At 44.0% G+C, this 15,437-nt stretch overlaps 1 protein-coding gene across 1 annotated transcript in view; it reads right to left on the minus strand.

Moving 5' to 3' along the window:
- Window positions 1-12,703: 12,703 nt before the first annotated feature.
- The window catches only part of Gpc3 (glypican 3), a 341,329-nt gene continuing 338,595 nt past the window's right edge, over window positions 12,704-15,437 (minus strand). Inside the window, exon 8 of the mRNA XM_051178590.1 lies at window positions 12,704-13,220. Coding sequence (XP_051034547.1) covers window positions 13,051-13,220 — 170 coding nt within the window. The 3' untranslated portion in view covers window positions 12,704-13,050. The remainder of the gene's footprint in view (window positions 13,221-15,437) is intronic.

Raw genomic sequence — 15,437 nt, forward strand, 5'->3', positions numbered from 1 at the left:
AGAAAAGGGCTTTGTGCAGGACTCAGTTGATGGGAGTGGATAAACTTCTTTATTTGGTCAAGAAACAGAAGTGAAAATCATAACACGTTGGGCCAAATATGCTGTTGTTTTTGGAAAATGGTTTGTGAACTTAGCAGCTCAAGTCTGTTTCCTTGTAATTAAGGCTAAGCATACATATTCAAGATAGGTCTCCAGATAGTCATGTACTAAGTTAGTTTCCAATGTAAGAAGCAGTAATCTGTGCACAAGTTAACTGCAGAGGAAAAGACCACTTCAACTGAGCGAATGTACCTTTTCTTCTTGGCCTGTCCAATGGGCTCTCCATTAAGTGCACTATCATCTATCTTCCAGGCAATTTAAAGATTCCACAAAGGAATTTATTGGCCTGATAGTTGTCAGAAGGGCTGGTGATAAGAAGAGTTAGTGATAAGAACCCAGTGATACAGAAATGGATAAAGATCTTAATTATGGCCTGTCAAATGTCTGTCTTGGTTCTTTTTCCTCTTAAGATCTGGAAGGAAGTCAAGAGGGTCCTGGACAGGAGGCTTCCGGATCTGGAACCATCCCAACATTTCTCATTTACCCTGAGGTCTTTCTTATCCTGTCACCTGAGGAATCAGGGCTAGCTAACTAACTTCAAGGGCCTACCTGTTCTGCCCCTGCATAATTTCTGTTTCTTTCTTCTTGCATCTAGTTTGCAGAGCAGGACAGGTCAAGTAGGGAAGCCAACATCCTGGCCTTGTAGTGACTGAAGCACAAAGCTCTGTGCCTCACTCAGGCCAGTCTCTTGCTGGATGGATTCTAGCACTGACTTTGGGCACTCCCCCATTCCTGCCTCTGCTCACCCTGAATTTTACAACTGTGGTGCTCAAGGCAGCCAACTTGACTAATAGTAGAAAAACTATGTGGGGTTCAGGCTGGAATCGGCACTGTCCAAGAGGATACACAGGGCTATTAATTTCATTTCCCCTGGAAACTCAGTCCCCAAGAGCCAATGTGCCCTTCAACATTGAGCTCATCCTTTTGTTCCACGTTCTTTCCCAAATCTCAATTGTTGTAAGAATGTCGAGTGGTTTTGGAATGATTACAAATAAAAGCTGCCAGAAGATTTGTGGAGAAGAAGCACTAAGCTCGGCAGCTTCAGCCCCACTCTCAGCCCAGAAGAATGTGGAAGGCACTTGAAACTGCTTGTGGCTGCTTGCCTGTTCGGAAGCCCACAGTTTCATGTGGACTCACAGGGACCTTATGGCTAGATACAGGGCAGTGACTCCTAGAGCTCTGATACTAGGGGCCAGCTGCTCTCATTAGCCTTTTGGAGCTGAAGGCTCACAGGCTGAGCATAGAGCTCAATTGGTAGAGTGCTTGCCTAGCCTCCACCGAGCCCTGAGTTCAGTCCCCAGCACGGCACACAACTGAGCATGGTGATGCTCACCTGCAATCCTAGTACTTGGGAGGTTGAAGCTGGAGGGTCCTGAGATCATAGTTATCCTAGTGGGAAGATCAAGTGTAGAAACTCAAGGTCATTCTAAGCTAGATAGTAAGTTTGAGGGCACACAACAGCTTCTCTGACAAACAACGTATACAACACAAAATGAAGACCTTGAACAAAATAGGTACCTCAGAAGGCTGATAGGTCAAACTGAGTCTGCTTGCTGGGCTATTTTCTCTGGGAATAGGGACTCCTGGGAGGGCTTGAGCCAAATCTTGGGAATAGTCACTATGAATGCTACTCACAGTATGAGTACACAGCAGACCTGAAGATGTTTTCACAAGTAACAAGAGGAAGACCTACAGGCTTGCACACTAGATGGGTGACCCACACAGCAACACAGGGAAGCCCCAAGGAACGCAACAAGCAAGCCTCACTCACAAAGCAGGTCTGGGTGAATACTAGGTTCCTACTGCTGAAGTTAGGGAAGGGGATGGTTGTGCCTATGGCTGTGGGGGCACGAACAGGCAGACTTCTTGCTCATTGCTTAAAGACAGTGCCTGCAAACTGAAGCTTTCATCAGGATGAATTGAGGGGAGGGGCCTGGCCAGCTCTTGGAGCACATGAGTGTTCTGGTCAACACTTGGGAAACCTAAGTTTTCTTCATAGCTTAGCTACACATAACGTGGCCTTTTATTAGACACTGCTCATTCCACTCCCAGTGTGCTGCCCCTCTGGAACTGAAACTCATCCCTAAATTACTGATTCCTTTGCAATAACGCATACACTCAGAAAGCCCAAATTATGACAGACAGCTGACCGCTGACTTACTTGGGTTAGAATGTCTCCAAAGAGTGACTGTAATAGATGGCCATCCTACCGGCCTTACCTGCTGCCCTGGACAATGGATGGAACAAAAGTGACTAATAAAGGAGATGCTGGAAGGTATCCAGGGAAGCTGCTTCAGTCCCAAATGCAGAAGATAGGGCACTAAAGTATTGTCTTCTTAGTTAGAATCGGACCAGTGGTGAGGCTTTCAAAAGGCCATTTCAGGAAAGATCAATCAAGAGCTGAAGGAAGGCATTCTCATAACACGTTTCTGCATGGTTCAGGTAGGCTCTTGGCCTTAGCCACTTGTGAGTTTTCTGTAATGTTTTCTTCAAAAAGGACATTGATTCTCAGCACCAAATGTAACTGGAGTGCTCACTTCCAGCATCTGCCTTAGTATCTCCCTTTTGAAGATGACCTTCTGTCCTTAAGAATGAAATGCTTGGAAAGGGCAAGGTGGCAGAGAGCACTGAAACTCGGATGCTTTTTCCTATGAAGTGGAAGGACTGGCATTGTGTTTTGCTTCTGGGCTGCAGGGATGGGCCTTCTTGGTGAATAGATTTAAGAGTCTATGATACTGCTTGCTGGACACAAATTGAACACTTTCCACCCTATCTGACATAGTCTGGACACTCACATAGATGCTCCCTCCATAAACATCATATTTGTGTGCTGGTTTAAGAGTGCCACATGCTGTGAATGATCCCAGGTCAAGTGACCTCATTGACTATTAGCCTAAAGGATATCTTCTCATTTGGCATTTACAATAGTCTAGAAGCATCTCTGATCATAGATGTCTTGTGAAGACTCTGGAGCAGAGCCTACCTGTTCAGGCTTCCCAGAAGACCAAAACTTAGTTTCTATCCATCATAGTTCTTTAGAGTAGAAGCAAATTGAATCCATCATGTACATTGTGGAACACAAGTCACACTTCTACTTATATGATGATAGCATAAAGATGAGCAAACAGGGCTGGCAAGATGGCTCAGTGGGTGAAACCACTTGCTTTGTAAGCCTAATCATCTAAGTTTGATTTGCTGGGACCCACAGGGAAAGGAAAGAACCAACTCTTTACAGTTGTCTCCTGACTTCACATGAACTCCCATGGCATGCATGCATACACCCACCTCCCCACACCCTCCCCACACAACACCCCACAAAACCCCAAACCAAGTTGCATCAAGAGATCAGAGATCAGATGACACTCACTGTAACTGAATTCAAATAGTCCATGCTCTGTCACACGTCACCCCTTCCTCATCCCATTTCTTTCTGTCTTACTATGCCTTTGCTTGTGCAGGCTAGAGAAAAATCTACAGCCTCTGGTTTGTGGGAAGAAATACAAAAGCAGTTTCAATGATAACAGGCAAAAAGATACTTTTCCTTTTCGTTTACTACCATGGCTAAGAGAAAAAGCGCTGCCAGCAATTTCATCAGAAGTGCCAAGCCAAGATAAGAAGATGATGATGGGTCTGGAAGAATTTTCAGAGCCAGAACATGTCCTGCCTCCTGCAGGAAGTGATCCATTCACTGATCTTTACCAAGGACAGTTTAGCTTGGAGACCAGGTGCAGGTTAGTGGTCTCCAAGCCTTTGCTGATAGGCAGCCCAGAATGTGTTAGTTACCTCATTCCACAGTGGGAGTTTGCTCTGCCTCCTGGAAGGTTCAGGGTAGGTCCATGTCTAGACTGATTACAAAAGCACCAACAAAACAAAACAAATACCTAACATCTTAGCGAAGAGGCAGGAAAGCAAACAGTGCAGGGGAGGAGAACAATGCTTCTGTTGTGACAAGGAGGCTTTGGGAGGAGGGTGGAATTCCTGCACCCCAGGTTCTAATTTGGAAGGGCAACATTAAATGTCTTTAAGCAGGCCCTGGCTTGAATGAATTCATTTGGAAAGGCAATGTGTTTTGTTAGATAAGGGATTTAAAAACAAACAAACAAACAAACAAAAATCTTGCCACTAGGATCAAAATGAAGATCACTATTATCAGCAATGTCTGCCTGGGTGCAGGTTTCAGGAAGCCTTTACCCCATCTCATAAGTGCAGCCGTTTGTTATTCCTGCTAGTCCAAAGTGCTGAGATATGTAATGTGTTTGCCAAGGCCCTAAGTCAGCCTTGACTTTGCACTCACCTTGCTGTGTGACCTGAAGCAAGGCTCCTAATCTCCCCTGGCATCACTTTCTCCATGAGGGAAAGAAAAGCATGGGCACTGGAAACCTATCTGAGTTGAGACTTCCAACCAAGTAGAACAGATGCCACAGTCCAACTACAGTATTGAAAACTGGGGATTCTTATCCCAAGGGAAATCAGCAATCATCATGCCTGAAATAACTCTTAAAAAATATAATAGTGGCTAAGAGAACTTGCTTTTTAATTTTTTTTTTTTTTTTTTTTTTGGTTTTTCAAGAAAGGGTTTCTCTGTATTGCTTTGGAGTCTGTCCTGGAACTAGCTCTGGAGACCAGGCTGGCCTGGAACACACAGAAATCCACCTGCCTCTGACTCCCGAGTGCTGGGATTAAAGGTGTGCGCCACCAGTGCCCAGGACCACTTGTTATTCTTGCATAAGACCCAAGTTCAATCCCCATCACCCACATGATGGCACAAACATCTGTAACTCCAGGTCCAGGGTATTGGACACCATTTCCTGGCCTCTGAGGACACCACACATGGTGAACAGACATACATATAGCTAAAACATCCATACAAATAAAACGAAAATTAATAAAAATATTGTTATAGGGGCTGGCAAAGTAGTCCCATTGGGAGAGAGCACATGCCTAGCATGCACAGAGTTCTGAGTTTGCTTCCCCAGCCCCACATTAGCTTGCCTGCAGTCCTATCACTTGGGAGATGGAGGCAGGAGGATCTAGAGCTCAAAACCTGTCTTTCGAGACCTGTCTCAAAAATAAGAGGAAACAAAAGAAAACAAACCACCAAAAACAAATCAAAACCAAACCAAACCAAACAAAAAACACCAAAATTCCCACAAACATCTGTTACAAACTGAAGCTGCCATTCATTGCACAGTAGAACCAGGCAATAAGAAGATCAGTCAGCTTAAAGGTACGTTTATTTATTTAGTCTGACGTAGGACACATGAACTGTTCATTCTCACAAAATCTGTTTTTGTTCCTCTTTTAATTTAAATTTGAAACAAGCTTGTATTACATGTCAATCCCAGTTCCCTCACCCTCCCCTCCTTCCCTGTCAGCCTCCCAACCCCCATCCCCTATCTGCTCCCCAGGGAGGGTGAGGCCTTCCATGGGGATCTTCAAAGTCTGTCACATCATTTGGAGCAGGGCCTAGGCCCTCCCCATGTGTCTAGACTGAGCGAGTATCTCTCTATGTGGAATGGGCTCCCAAAATCCATTCATGAAATAGGAATAAATACTGATCCACTACCAGAGGCCCCAATAGACTGCCCAATCCTCCCAACTAACACCCTCATTCAGAGAATTTGGGTCAGTCCTATGCTGGTTTCCCAGCTATCAGAGTGGGGTCCATGAGCTCCACCATGTTCAGGTCGACAGTTTCTATGGGTTTCTCCAGCCTGGTTTTGACCCCTTTGCTCATCACTCCTCCCTCTCTACAACAGGATTCTAGGAGTTTGGTTCAGGAACATATTAAATTTCTAATCAAATATTTGAATTTTTGAAAAATGAATTTTCCAATTTAATTTTAAAATTATATTTTCCAATCTGCTTATTTGTGTGAGGAAGGGCATATGCCACAGCATACAGGTGGATGTCAGAGGACAAATCCCAGAACCCGTTCTCTCCTCTCATCATCTGTCTAGTGGCATCTAGCTCTCTCTGGTTCCATCTGCACTTGAAGCCACGCCCAAAGGGGGTGTTGCCACTACCAAACATTCACTGGCAAGGCTAGATGCCACTACACCATCTGTGTTCCAGAAATTGAACTCAAGTCATTAGTCCTGATGACAAGAGCCCTTTCCCACTGAGCTATCTCACTGGCTCTGATTTTGCTTGTGTTCATGATCTGGGATACAGAGGACTGAGCTGAAGCCACTGCTTAGTTCACGCTGTGTCATCATAGTTGGTCTGGACAAAGTACCTCCTTTGCTATCTGGAAGCAGTTGTGAGCTGTGTAAACACAATGAATTCTTTGACTGTTGTGGTAGTTTTAATGTAACTGGCCCCCATAATCTCACAGGGAGTGGCACTATTAGGAGGTGTGGCTTTGCTGGAGTCCTATTGGCCTTGTTAGAGGAAGTGTATCACTGTCGGGGTGGGCTTTGAGTTTTCCTATGCTCAGGATACAAGCAGTTGACTTCTTGTTGCCTGTAAGATGTATGACTCTCAGCTCCAGCACCATGTCTGCCTACATGTTGACATGCTCCCCACCAAGATGATAATGGACTGATCCTCTGAAAATATAAGCGAGCCACCCTAATTAAATGTTTTCTTTATAAGAGTTGCTGTGGTCATAGTGTCTCTTTACAGCAATAAAAACCCTAAAGTGGATGCCATGCCTTCTAGCAATGCTGTATCCTTAAGGTTTATGCTAGACTTTGGTAACAAGCTACTGTTGCTGGCATCCATGTTGGAGATCCTTTCCAATTGCTGACCTTGGATTCGCCAACATTGCCCTTTGGGATAAGGAAGGCCCCCAGCTGCTTCTGTTGCTGCTAGGTGACTCCTAGATTCTTGAGCTTCTGAAGGGCCATCCAGTCCAACTTTCTTTCTAGCTTCCCCTGCTGCTGGTACTATCTCTCATGAGCAGTAGCAAGGTCAATGCACAGTGCAGACACACTGGTTTATCTGTGGATCTGCAAGGTGGGCTGCACCAGCAAGCAGCAATGATGTTTCCAGCCAGGTACCACAGGAGAGGGCTGGTACTGGGTTGCACCTTCTCAAGCTGGAGATGCTCCTGTGGCCTAGGCTAGCATTGTTGCAGACCTAGAACTCAGGGGGGAAGAGCCTGCGTCACTGATGCCTGAGTATGGCTGTTGCTTTAACCAGAGCCTGAAAGCCATGGGAATTTTTTGTTTTGTTTTGGAGTGTCAGGGTTTGAACCCAGGCCCTTAATTCTTGCTGTCTGAGCACCTCTGAGTTTTATCTCCCAGGGTATCAACTCTGTTTTATGGTGTTTTGAGGCAGGGTGTTACTATGTTATGCAGACAGACCTCCAGTGATCATTCAAATTTAGTACTTAGAATGCTGAGATTGTAGGTATGTGTCATAACTCCTGGTCATATCATGGTTTTACATTTTTTTCTTACCTTTATTTTGTGCACACACACAATTGCACATATACACATGCTCAGAGATTATAGGACAACCTGAGCATATGTGTTTTCCATGGTGACATGTTGTTTATGATCTATTAAAGCCACTAGAGATCAAAATAGCAAAGCAGCCTTACTAGTTAGCTATAGAAGCCAGGTGGTGGTCATATACTCCTTTAATCCCACCACTTGGGAGGTAGAGGTAAGACAGATCTCTGTTAGTTCAAGGCCACACTAAGCTAGTGAAATTGATCCAGGCTTCAAGAGAATCAAAGGTGATCTCAGCACCTGGGATCCCACGCCTTTAATCCCAGCACTAGAGATGTGTGCAAGACCGAACAGGGCCTTCAGTAGTCAGTACCGGGCATTCATTGTCCAGCTACATTGGTGATAGGGAGGTATTGAATTCTCCAGCCACACCCAAGAGAGGCAGCAGTCTGAGTCTTGGTGAGAGCTTGAGGATCCAGAATTACCTTTCAGCCTGAGGTAGAGGAAAGAGCTAGTGGCTGGCTGCTTTGCTTCTCTGATCTTCAGCTTGAAGCTTGAACCACAATACCAGTCTCTGGGGCTTGCATTGCCTCACCATACTCAGGACTGCAGCTATGAACTACCTTGTGGATCGTTTCCTACAGACATGTGATGTACTGTTTTGTCTAACTTGCTCTTCCTCTTGAGCAGAGGACATTTTTCCTACTTTTTCCACTTCCCTTGTATTTTTACAATCTATACAACCTCTATCTTTTCTTCCACACTTTCATTGAGAGTGGAACATTTCATGTACTGCATTCTGCTCTCCTCTGCATCTCACAGTCGTATTACATGGAGTGTTCAGATTTTGTGCAACTCGCTATTTGAATCAGACAGTAGAGGTGAAATCTGAAAAAGGCAGGGATTAGGTCTGTCATAGAATGTCTTTACTATGTGATATGGCATATGCACAAAACACTACTCAAAGTGCTTGTCACATGAGTACCAGGGTCATCAAACACTTCCTAGGTAGTGACTTCATGCCAGCCCTTTGCTGTATTAAAAAATTAAAATTACATTTATTTATTGTATGCAGAACATGTATGCCACAGGGTACAAGCAGGGATCACAGACTGACTGTCAGGAGTGGGTTGTATCCTTCTACCATTTGGGCCCTGGGGCTTGAATTCAGGCTGTCAGGCTTGGAGGTCCCTGTACCCACTGAACCACTGGACAACCTCTACTCTATTTTCAATGAGTGTCTTTCAAAGTTGCTATATACATGTGAGTAAAAAGCAGTAAAATTACTTTATTGATCCTTTGGCAAGCCAAGCAGATTAACTACAGCAGCACCATTGGGAGGGGATGATTGTGGCAGGGAAGGTATCCTCAATTTTTTTGGAACTTCTCTTTGGGGGAGAAAAAACAAACTTTCGAATCCACAGCACATTCTTTGACTCTTTTGTGGGGAGGGGTTGTTTCTTGAAGGCAGATTTGAGTTTTTGGAAACAGCTAAAAGCCATTTGGCAGCAAAGCTCGTGAATGAGGTGTGTGATTAAGCTGAAGAATATCACTATTGGCTCCAAGCAAGGTGTGAGCTTCAAGAAACAAGACTGATTGCATGTATGGCACATACAGCAGCTCAGCACTGCTTCCAGAAAAATTCCAAACATGTTGAGGCCTTGGCAAGAAAAATAATTGACTACTACTACTAACTACCATCACCACCATTAACTCTAACTCCAACACACACACACACACACACACACACACACGGTGGAGAGGATGGGAGAATATTTTCTGGTATGTTATGTAGACAAATTAAATATTTAGGCTTTGGGTTTTGAAAACCAAGGGTGGGTCTAGCATGGTGGTGCACACTGTGTTTCAGCACTGGGGAGACAGAGGCAGATGGATCTCTGTGAGTTCTGTGTTGAGATAATCATTTGGACATTGTGTGAAGATGTCTCTCTGTTCTATCTCACCTGTCTAAGACATCTTCTATTAGTCAAATGAAGAGTGGAACGGCCAATAGCTAGGCAGTAGAGGGTAGGCGGGACTTCTGGGCAGAGATAGGAACTCTGAGAAAAAGCTGAGGTGGGCGATTCATGAGCCAGATGCAGAGGAAGTCAGATATGTAGCACTGAAGGGAGGTAATGAGTCACATTGCAGAACATAGATTAATATAAAAGGGTTAATTCAAGTTTTAAAAGCGAGTGGGGGAAAAGCCTAAGCCAAGGCCAAACTTTCATAATTAATAAAAAGTCTCCATATTATTATTCAGGAGCTGGAGGTCCAAAGAATGTCCTGTTACGGTTCTAGTCTGGCCTCATCTATTACATGGGTTCACCAAAGTTACATAGGAAGGCAAATTCTCTCTCAAGAAACAAGTAAGCAAGGAAAGAAGCACGGGAACAAACAAAATAAACTCCGATCATATACATATGAGATAGGAGGGACTTCTACAAAGCTATCTTGGTCGTTCACTTGGTCACAAGATCATTTGCTAAGTGTGGTGTGAGGCACTAGGGTATATGTAGATCAGTTGGGAGTGTGCCTGGCACATGAGGCCCAGCACTATACAAAGCAGGTAGGGCGGCATTTGCCTATACTCCTAGAACTCAGGGAGTGGGGGCAGCAGAATTAGAAGTTTAAGGTTACCTTCTATTATCCAGTGAGTTTTAGGCTGATCTAAAAGAGATCCTGTCTTAAAATCTAAGTACATGGCTGCCAAGCGAGCCTCTGCATTGTGAACCTCTGCGCAAACATAACGGTCTCTCCCACTTGCTCAGGCTATACCTGTGCCACTGTTACAGCCATTGGTGTAGCAGTCCAACAGAACTACTGACCCATTTCAGCACGGAAAAGGAAGAGGTGTCTGGGCTTTATAAGACGTGCTTAGGAAAGCAAAGAGCCGAGAAGAGGCACAATTTAGAATTATTGTTGAAGGACGATTGTGAAAAACCATCATATTATCCTTAATCTCATGTTGCTCTTTATGGAAGAGCCCGATCAATGGGCTGACGTTATAATAGCAAGGGATCTTTAGACTGTACCTACTAAGGATTGGGTCGCATTCTAGAGTTGTATGTTAATATGATCCTAAGTATGTGAGCATATATCTATAGAAAGGGGAGAATGACTGACTGAAAAATCCAATGCTTAATGAGGTTTGTGTACAGTGGTAGAACATTTACCCAGCATGTGCAAGGTGCTGAGTTTATCTCCAGCATACCACCCCACCCCCAGTTAACAGTGGACATGTATGGGTGTTTAACTCACCTTCCATTATTGTAGCAAAATTCCTGACATAAGACTTATGAATAAAAAGACTCATTGTATTCATAGTTTTAGAGCCCAATCTCCTGACTGGCCTTGTTGCTTAAATGGACAATTCCTTTTGCCTGACTCTCAGGGTGGAGACATGGAACTTAAAACTATACTCTTCTGCTTGTGGGAGCAAAATGTGGTTTCTCAGACACATTATTATTAGTCACATTATGTAAAGCTTTTTTTGTGAAATGACAGGAAGTTTTTAGATGGTAACTAGGTTTAAGGCTTTCTTCTGGTCTGGTATTGCAAATCAGACTTTCAGTCAAAGGAAAGAACATTTCAAATATTTGGTTTTTGTAAATCCAAGACCAAAGGGTCTCTCACCAACCTCATTTAAATTTAGAAATAAGAATGGCTTCATCTTCAAATTATCTTCAAAATAAAGATAGTTTCTTGCTTTTTGTATCACACCAACCACTACAAGTCATGTAAGTTATGTTAAGAAATAAAACTAAAAACAACAAAACAAAAAACAAAACTTGTTTGGCATTTCTGCAAGGGACCAAAAAAGTGGACATTGGAAAGTTCTGCTGTTCAGGAGGCCAACTATAAAGTGTTAGCTGACAGCGGGGGTGAGGATGCTATGCTGTGATAAATTATACCTTCTACTTCGCCTGCAGTGACCACCTCCTATTGGACTGAAGCTGAAGCCCCTACAGGGGACCATTTCTCAGACTCAAAGAGGATTGGCCATTTCTTCCTGTACCTCACTTCAGCTTTCTATTGTGACATTACCTGGTAGGAAGACCACGTACACAGAGCATTACGTACATGGTGAAAATGGCAAATTGGTTCTTCCTGGAGTTCCTTGGCAGCAGGAATACAATCCAAGTAAAATAACAAGTGCCATAAATGCTTGAGATGCTGTATGTGCACAAAATAGAGTGAAGTCAAAATACTGGGCCTGTGACTCACGGAAGGCCAGGGTTACAATTAGTATGAGGGCTGTTTCCCTTGCCACTCTCTCTAGAATCTGGTGCCTCACCAGTCAATCAAGAGGTTCACAAAATCAAGGTTTAAGTGTGTGCCTGTTGGAGAAGCCAACTAAGGCAGAGAGTTAGAAAAGCTTCTACGCAATCAGAGCTTGCAGATGAGAACTTTTACAACGTGACCCAGGACATCTGTTAGCCCTAGCATGCTGCAGTCCTTGAAGAGAGATATGACAGAGAACAAGCCTAAGGCCTGTGAGAGAGCTGAGAGAATTCTCGGTTTGTGCTACTTGGGTCCACCTCTAGTCCAGGAAAAGGGGAATACTAATTTTATGATTTGTATATAACCTACACAGAAGCTTTTCCGTTTGAAATTGATGTGCAAATGTAGGTGTATATACGTGTATGCTGAGGTAAGTATGTGCCAGCGCACGTGAAGGACAGCATTAGCTTTGGGCTCCTCAGATGCTTTCTCTTTTGCTCGTTGAGACAGTATCTCTCACTGGCCTGGGGTGTCTTGCTCAGGGTTCTGCCTGCCTCTGCTTCCACAGACCTGGGATTGCAAGCACACAGCTCTCTGCTCATGGCTTCTGAGGATCGAACCCAAGTCCTCATGCTTTTAAGGCATTGCCAATGGAGGGAGATCTGTAAAGGGAGGCCACAGCAGAACTTTTCTGACCCACCTTTGTTCTAATAGGTGGGACAATCCAACCTAAGGTTTCTCGATGGAGACTGGGCATTCGATGTGCCTTGAGAGGGAGTAGTTTAGTCAGGAGCAGTTTAATGCTTGATTGAGGTTAGCATTGGCCCTCACCTTGAAGGTACAGGGAAAGAAGCTGCTGCAAGGACTTTTTGGATCCTTAATGAGATTACTCTGATAGAAAGCCAGATGATAGAGAAAATTTGGATGAAGGGAGGAGACGCACATGACCATTTGATTTAAAAAGAGAGAGAGAGCCACTGTAATTTTATTTGAATGTTTATTTATTTTTTTTTTTCAAAGAAATCCATGCAGAAAAAGAGAAGAGGGAAACATGGCAACCATGTTCTAGCAGTCAATGTAAGAAAATAATTTGGCACAAGTTGAAGGTTTTTTTTTTTTTTTTCAAAAAGACATCCTATCCTACCACTAAAATTTACCTTCCTCATGAAGATGCCATTTGATTTTCGAAAACGTAACACATGGTTAGTCTCCTACTTAATGGCGGGAGGAGGCAAAGAAGATAAAAAAAAAAAAAAGAAAAAAAAAAGGTGGCTCCTTGATGTAGGAGGACCACAAGGTGCTGCAGGGCAGCACAGGCACCGGCAAGTCAATGCCCCAGGGCAAAAAAGCCTGCCACACAGACGGCCACACTGATCAGGATTTTCAGTGGGGATGGCATGTTTCCCACGCTGTGAGAGGTGGTGATCTCGTTGTCCTTCTGATTTACATGTTGCTTGTTCCCTGGAGCATCGTCCACATCCAGATCATAAGCCAGTTCTGTCAAAAGAGAAGGAGGATTTGAATGATTATATACCCCGTCAAATCTACACCATTCCCAGCCTCCAGCCCCTGTCTGGACTGGTGAGAAGCTCCCATTTGGATTTTTCTTGTGTTTGGAAAGGGAGTGCTTCCAGAGCCGGGAAGGAGAGGGTGTGTTTGGAGGGTAGTGTTGTGCAACTGAGCTAGCCAGAAGCGCTCTTCTGCGGAGAGCATAGCAATGGGGACTGACTCAGTCAGCATTTCCCTCCCTGCTTTGGCTCCACCAACACAGCAGGATGTCTGCTGGCCCTTTGCAACATCTCCCAGGCAGATCTGTACCCTTGAATTGAAGGTCATTTTCATCAGAGCTTGCTATGTGGATGAACATATCTGTCCTTGTGTGTTGGCAAAGGGAGGGGGAGAGTGGTGGGTACATAGTGTACTTTCCCTTAACCTCATACAGCAGACTGACATTCTTATCCCAGGAAATTTGTTGAGTTAGTGTTGAAGGACAGGGTAATTTGCTGTTGAAAGCTCTTTTATTTTTTTTTCCCAAAGATTTCTTGTTTTATATAGTTTCCTCTCCCATAAAAGCAATAAAACCTCACCAAACAATCATGTCTGTTGAGCAAGCATGTCCAACCTTTTGACATTGTGATACAGCATTGTCACCCATGAAGTTCACACTTGAGAACTACTACTCAGTCGAGTTAGCTCCCTTCCCAACAAAGCCACCCCAAACCCTCCTATTGTTTGAAACAAGTTTCTGATTTTGTGTTGGGGTGCATTCCTAACTGTCCTCATGTATATGAGGCTTCTGGTTAGACATGCCTGAAAATATAGGATATGATTTGATGATGCCAAGGCAAGGAGAGGCTAAAGGCTATAATCTTGCATTCTTGGCCGGTTATTTATGAGACCTGTACATGATTCTGGAAAGAAATAGGATGTCTTTGACTTGTCCTGATACAAAAGTTCCCTAAAAGGCAAATCTAAGCAGAAAGAGGTTTCTATGTGAAATTCAGGATCACTAGCCCAGGGGCCAGTTTCTTGCAAATCCAGATTCAATCCTCTCTCCCTCCCTCTCCCTCTCCCTCCCTCCCTCCCTCTCTCCCTCTCCCTCTCCCTCTCTCTTTCTCTCTCTCTCTCTCTCTCTCTCTCTCTCTCTCTCCTCTGTGGCTAATGTTTCTATTTCAGTATTTTTTGAAGGTGAAGTGAGCAACTCACCAACCAGCCAACTGTCCCATAGCCAGGGGGCCAGAAAGATCCCTTGGAGTACTGAGAGGCTCATAGGAAATGACTGGGATTCTACTGAATGAAGGCAAGGAGAGGAAGGAAGAGCTCCTATTACAGGCCATGAAAATACCCCAGTAAGTCTCAGGAAGCAAGTGTGTGGACTCAACTTGTCCCAAATACACACAGAACGGAGTCCAAGACCAGGGCAGCTGTGAGGCAGGCATAGGTTAGTACAGGAAGCAAAATCAAGGAGATCAAAGTCAAGGGCTTTTATTTCACATGCTGGGACCCCACTTTCCAAAAAGAGTATTGTAATCAATAATGCTACCAGGGATGACAGGAGATCAATATGTCTCACTGAAGAAACAAGACATTTTACCTCAAGGTTTCTTTAATTTGAATATATTTGATCAGAGGTGTAGATCAAGTACGTCTGTGCTTTTGCTTACTAATTATAGGTCTCACTGGGTAATAGTTCAAATTCTCTGCCTTTTAATGTCATAAGTATTGATATTTTTCCTATTAATTTGAGCAATATATATTATATTGGATCAGCTGCCTATATTAGCCGAAACCAAGTTATTTTTGAACTTGTAACTTATTATAACTCTCTGTCATTGTGTCCCAAAGAGGTGATGGCCTAGCTTTTAATATGTATAAATCTGATTGTATTTCACTCTTCTGAAATTGAAGCAAGTTTCTTTTGTCTGAGTGCTGACGGTTTTTCAAATCTTGATTTGTGGGGAACTCTGCTACTCAGGAAAAGTCATTTAGCAGGCTGTAATCCAGCTCCCCCTCAGTGCATACAGACAGACAAAATAAAAGGGGGAAAGAACAAAGAGTCACACACCACTTGGAGACCAGACCTCTTTCTCTGAAAGGTGAACTATGTGGGGCGCACAAGATGGCCGGGGTCAGCTGTCAGTTGGCAAAGCTAGCACAGGCTTAGGTCACGATCAGCTTTCGGTAAAGCAGAGAGCACATATGGCTGCTCTCTTG

The sequence above is a fragment of the Phodopus roborovskii genome, unplaced genomic scaffold (genome assembly GCF_943737965.1).
Source record: "Phodopus roborovskii unplaced genomic scaffold, PHOROB, whole genome shotgun sequence".
In the NCBI taxonomy this organism is placed as follows: Eukaryota; Metazoa; Chordata; class Mammalia; order Rodentia; family Cricetidae; genus Phodopus; species Phodopus roborovskii.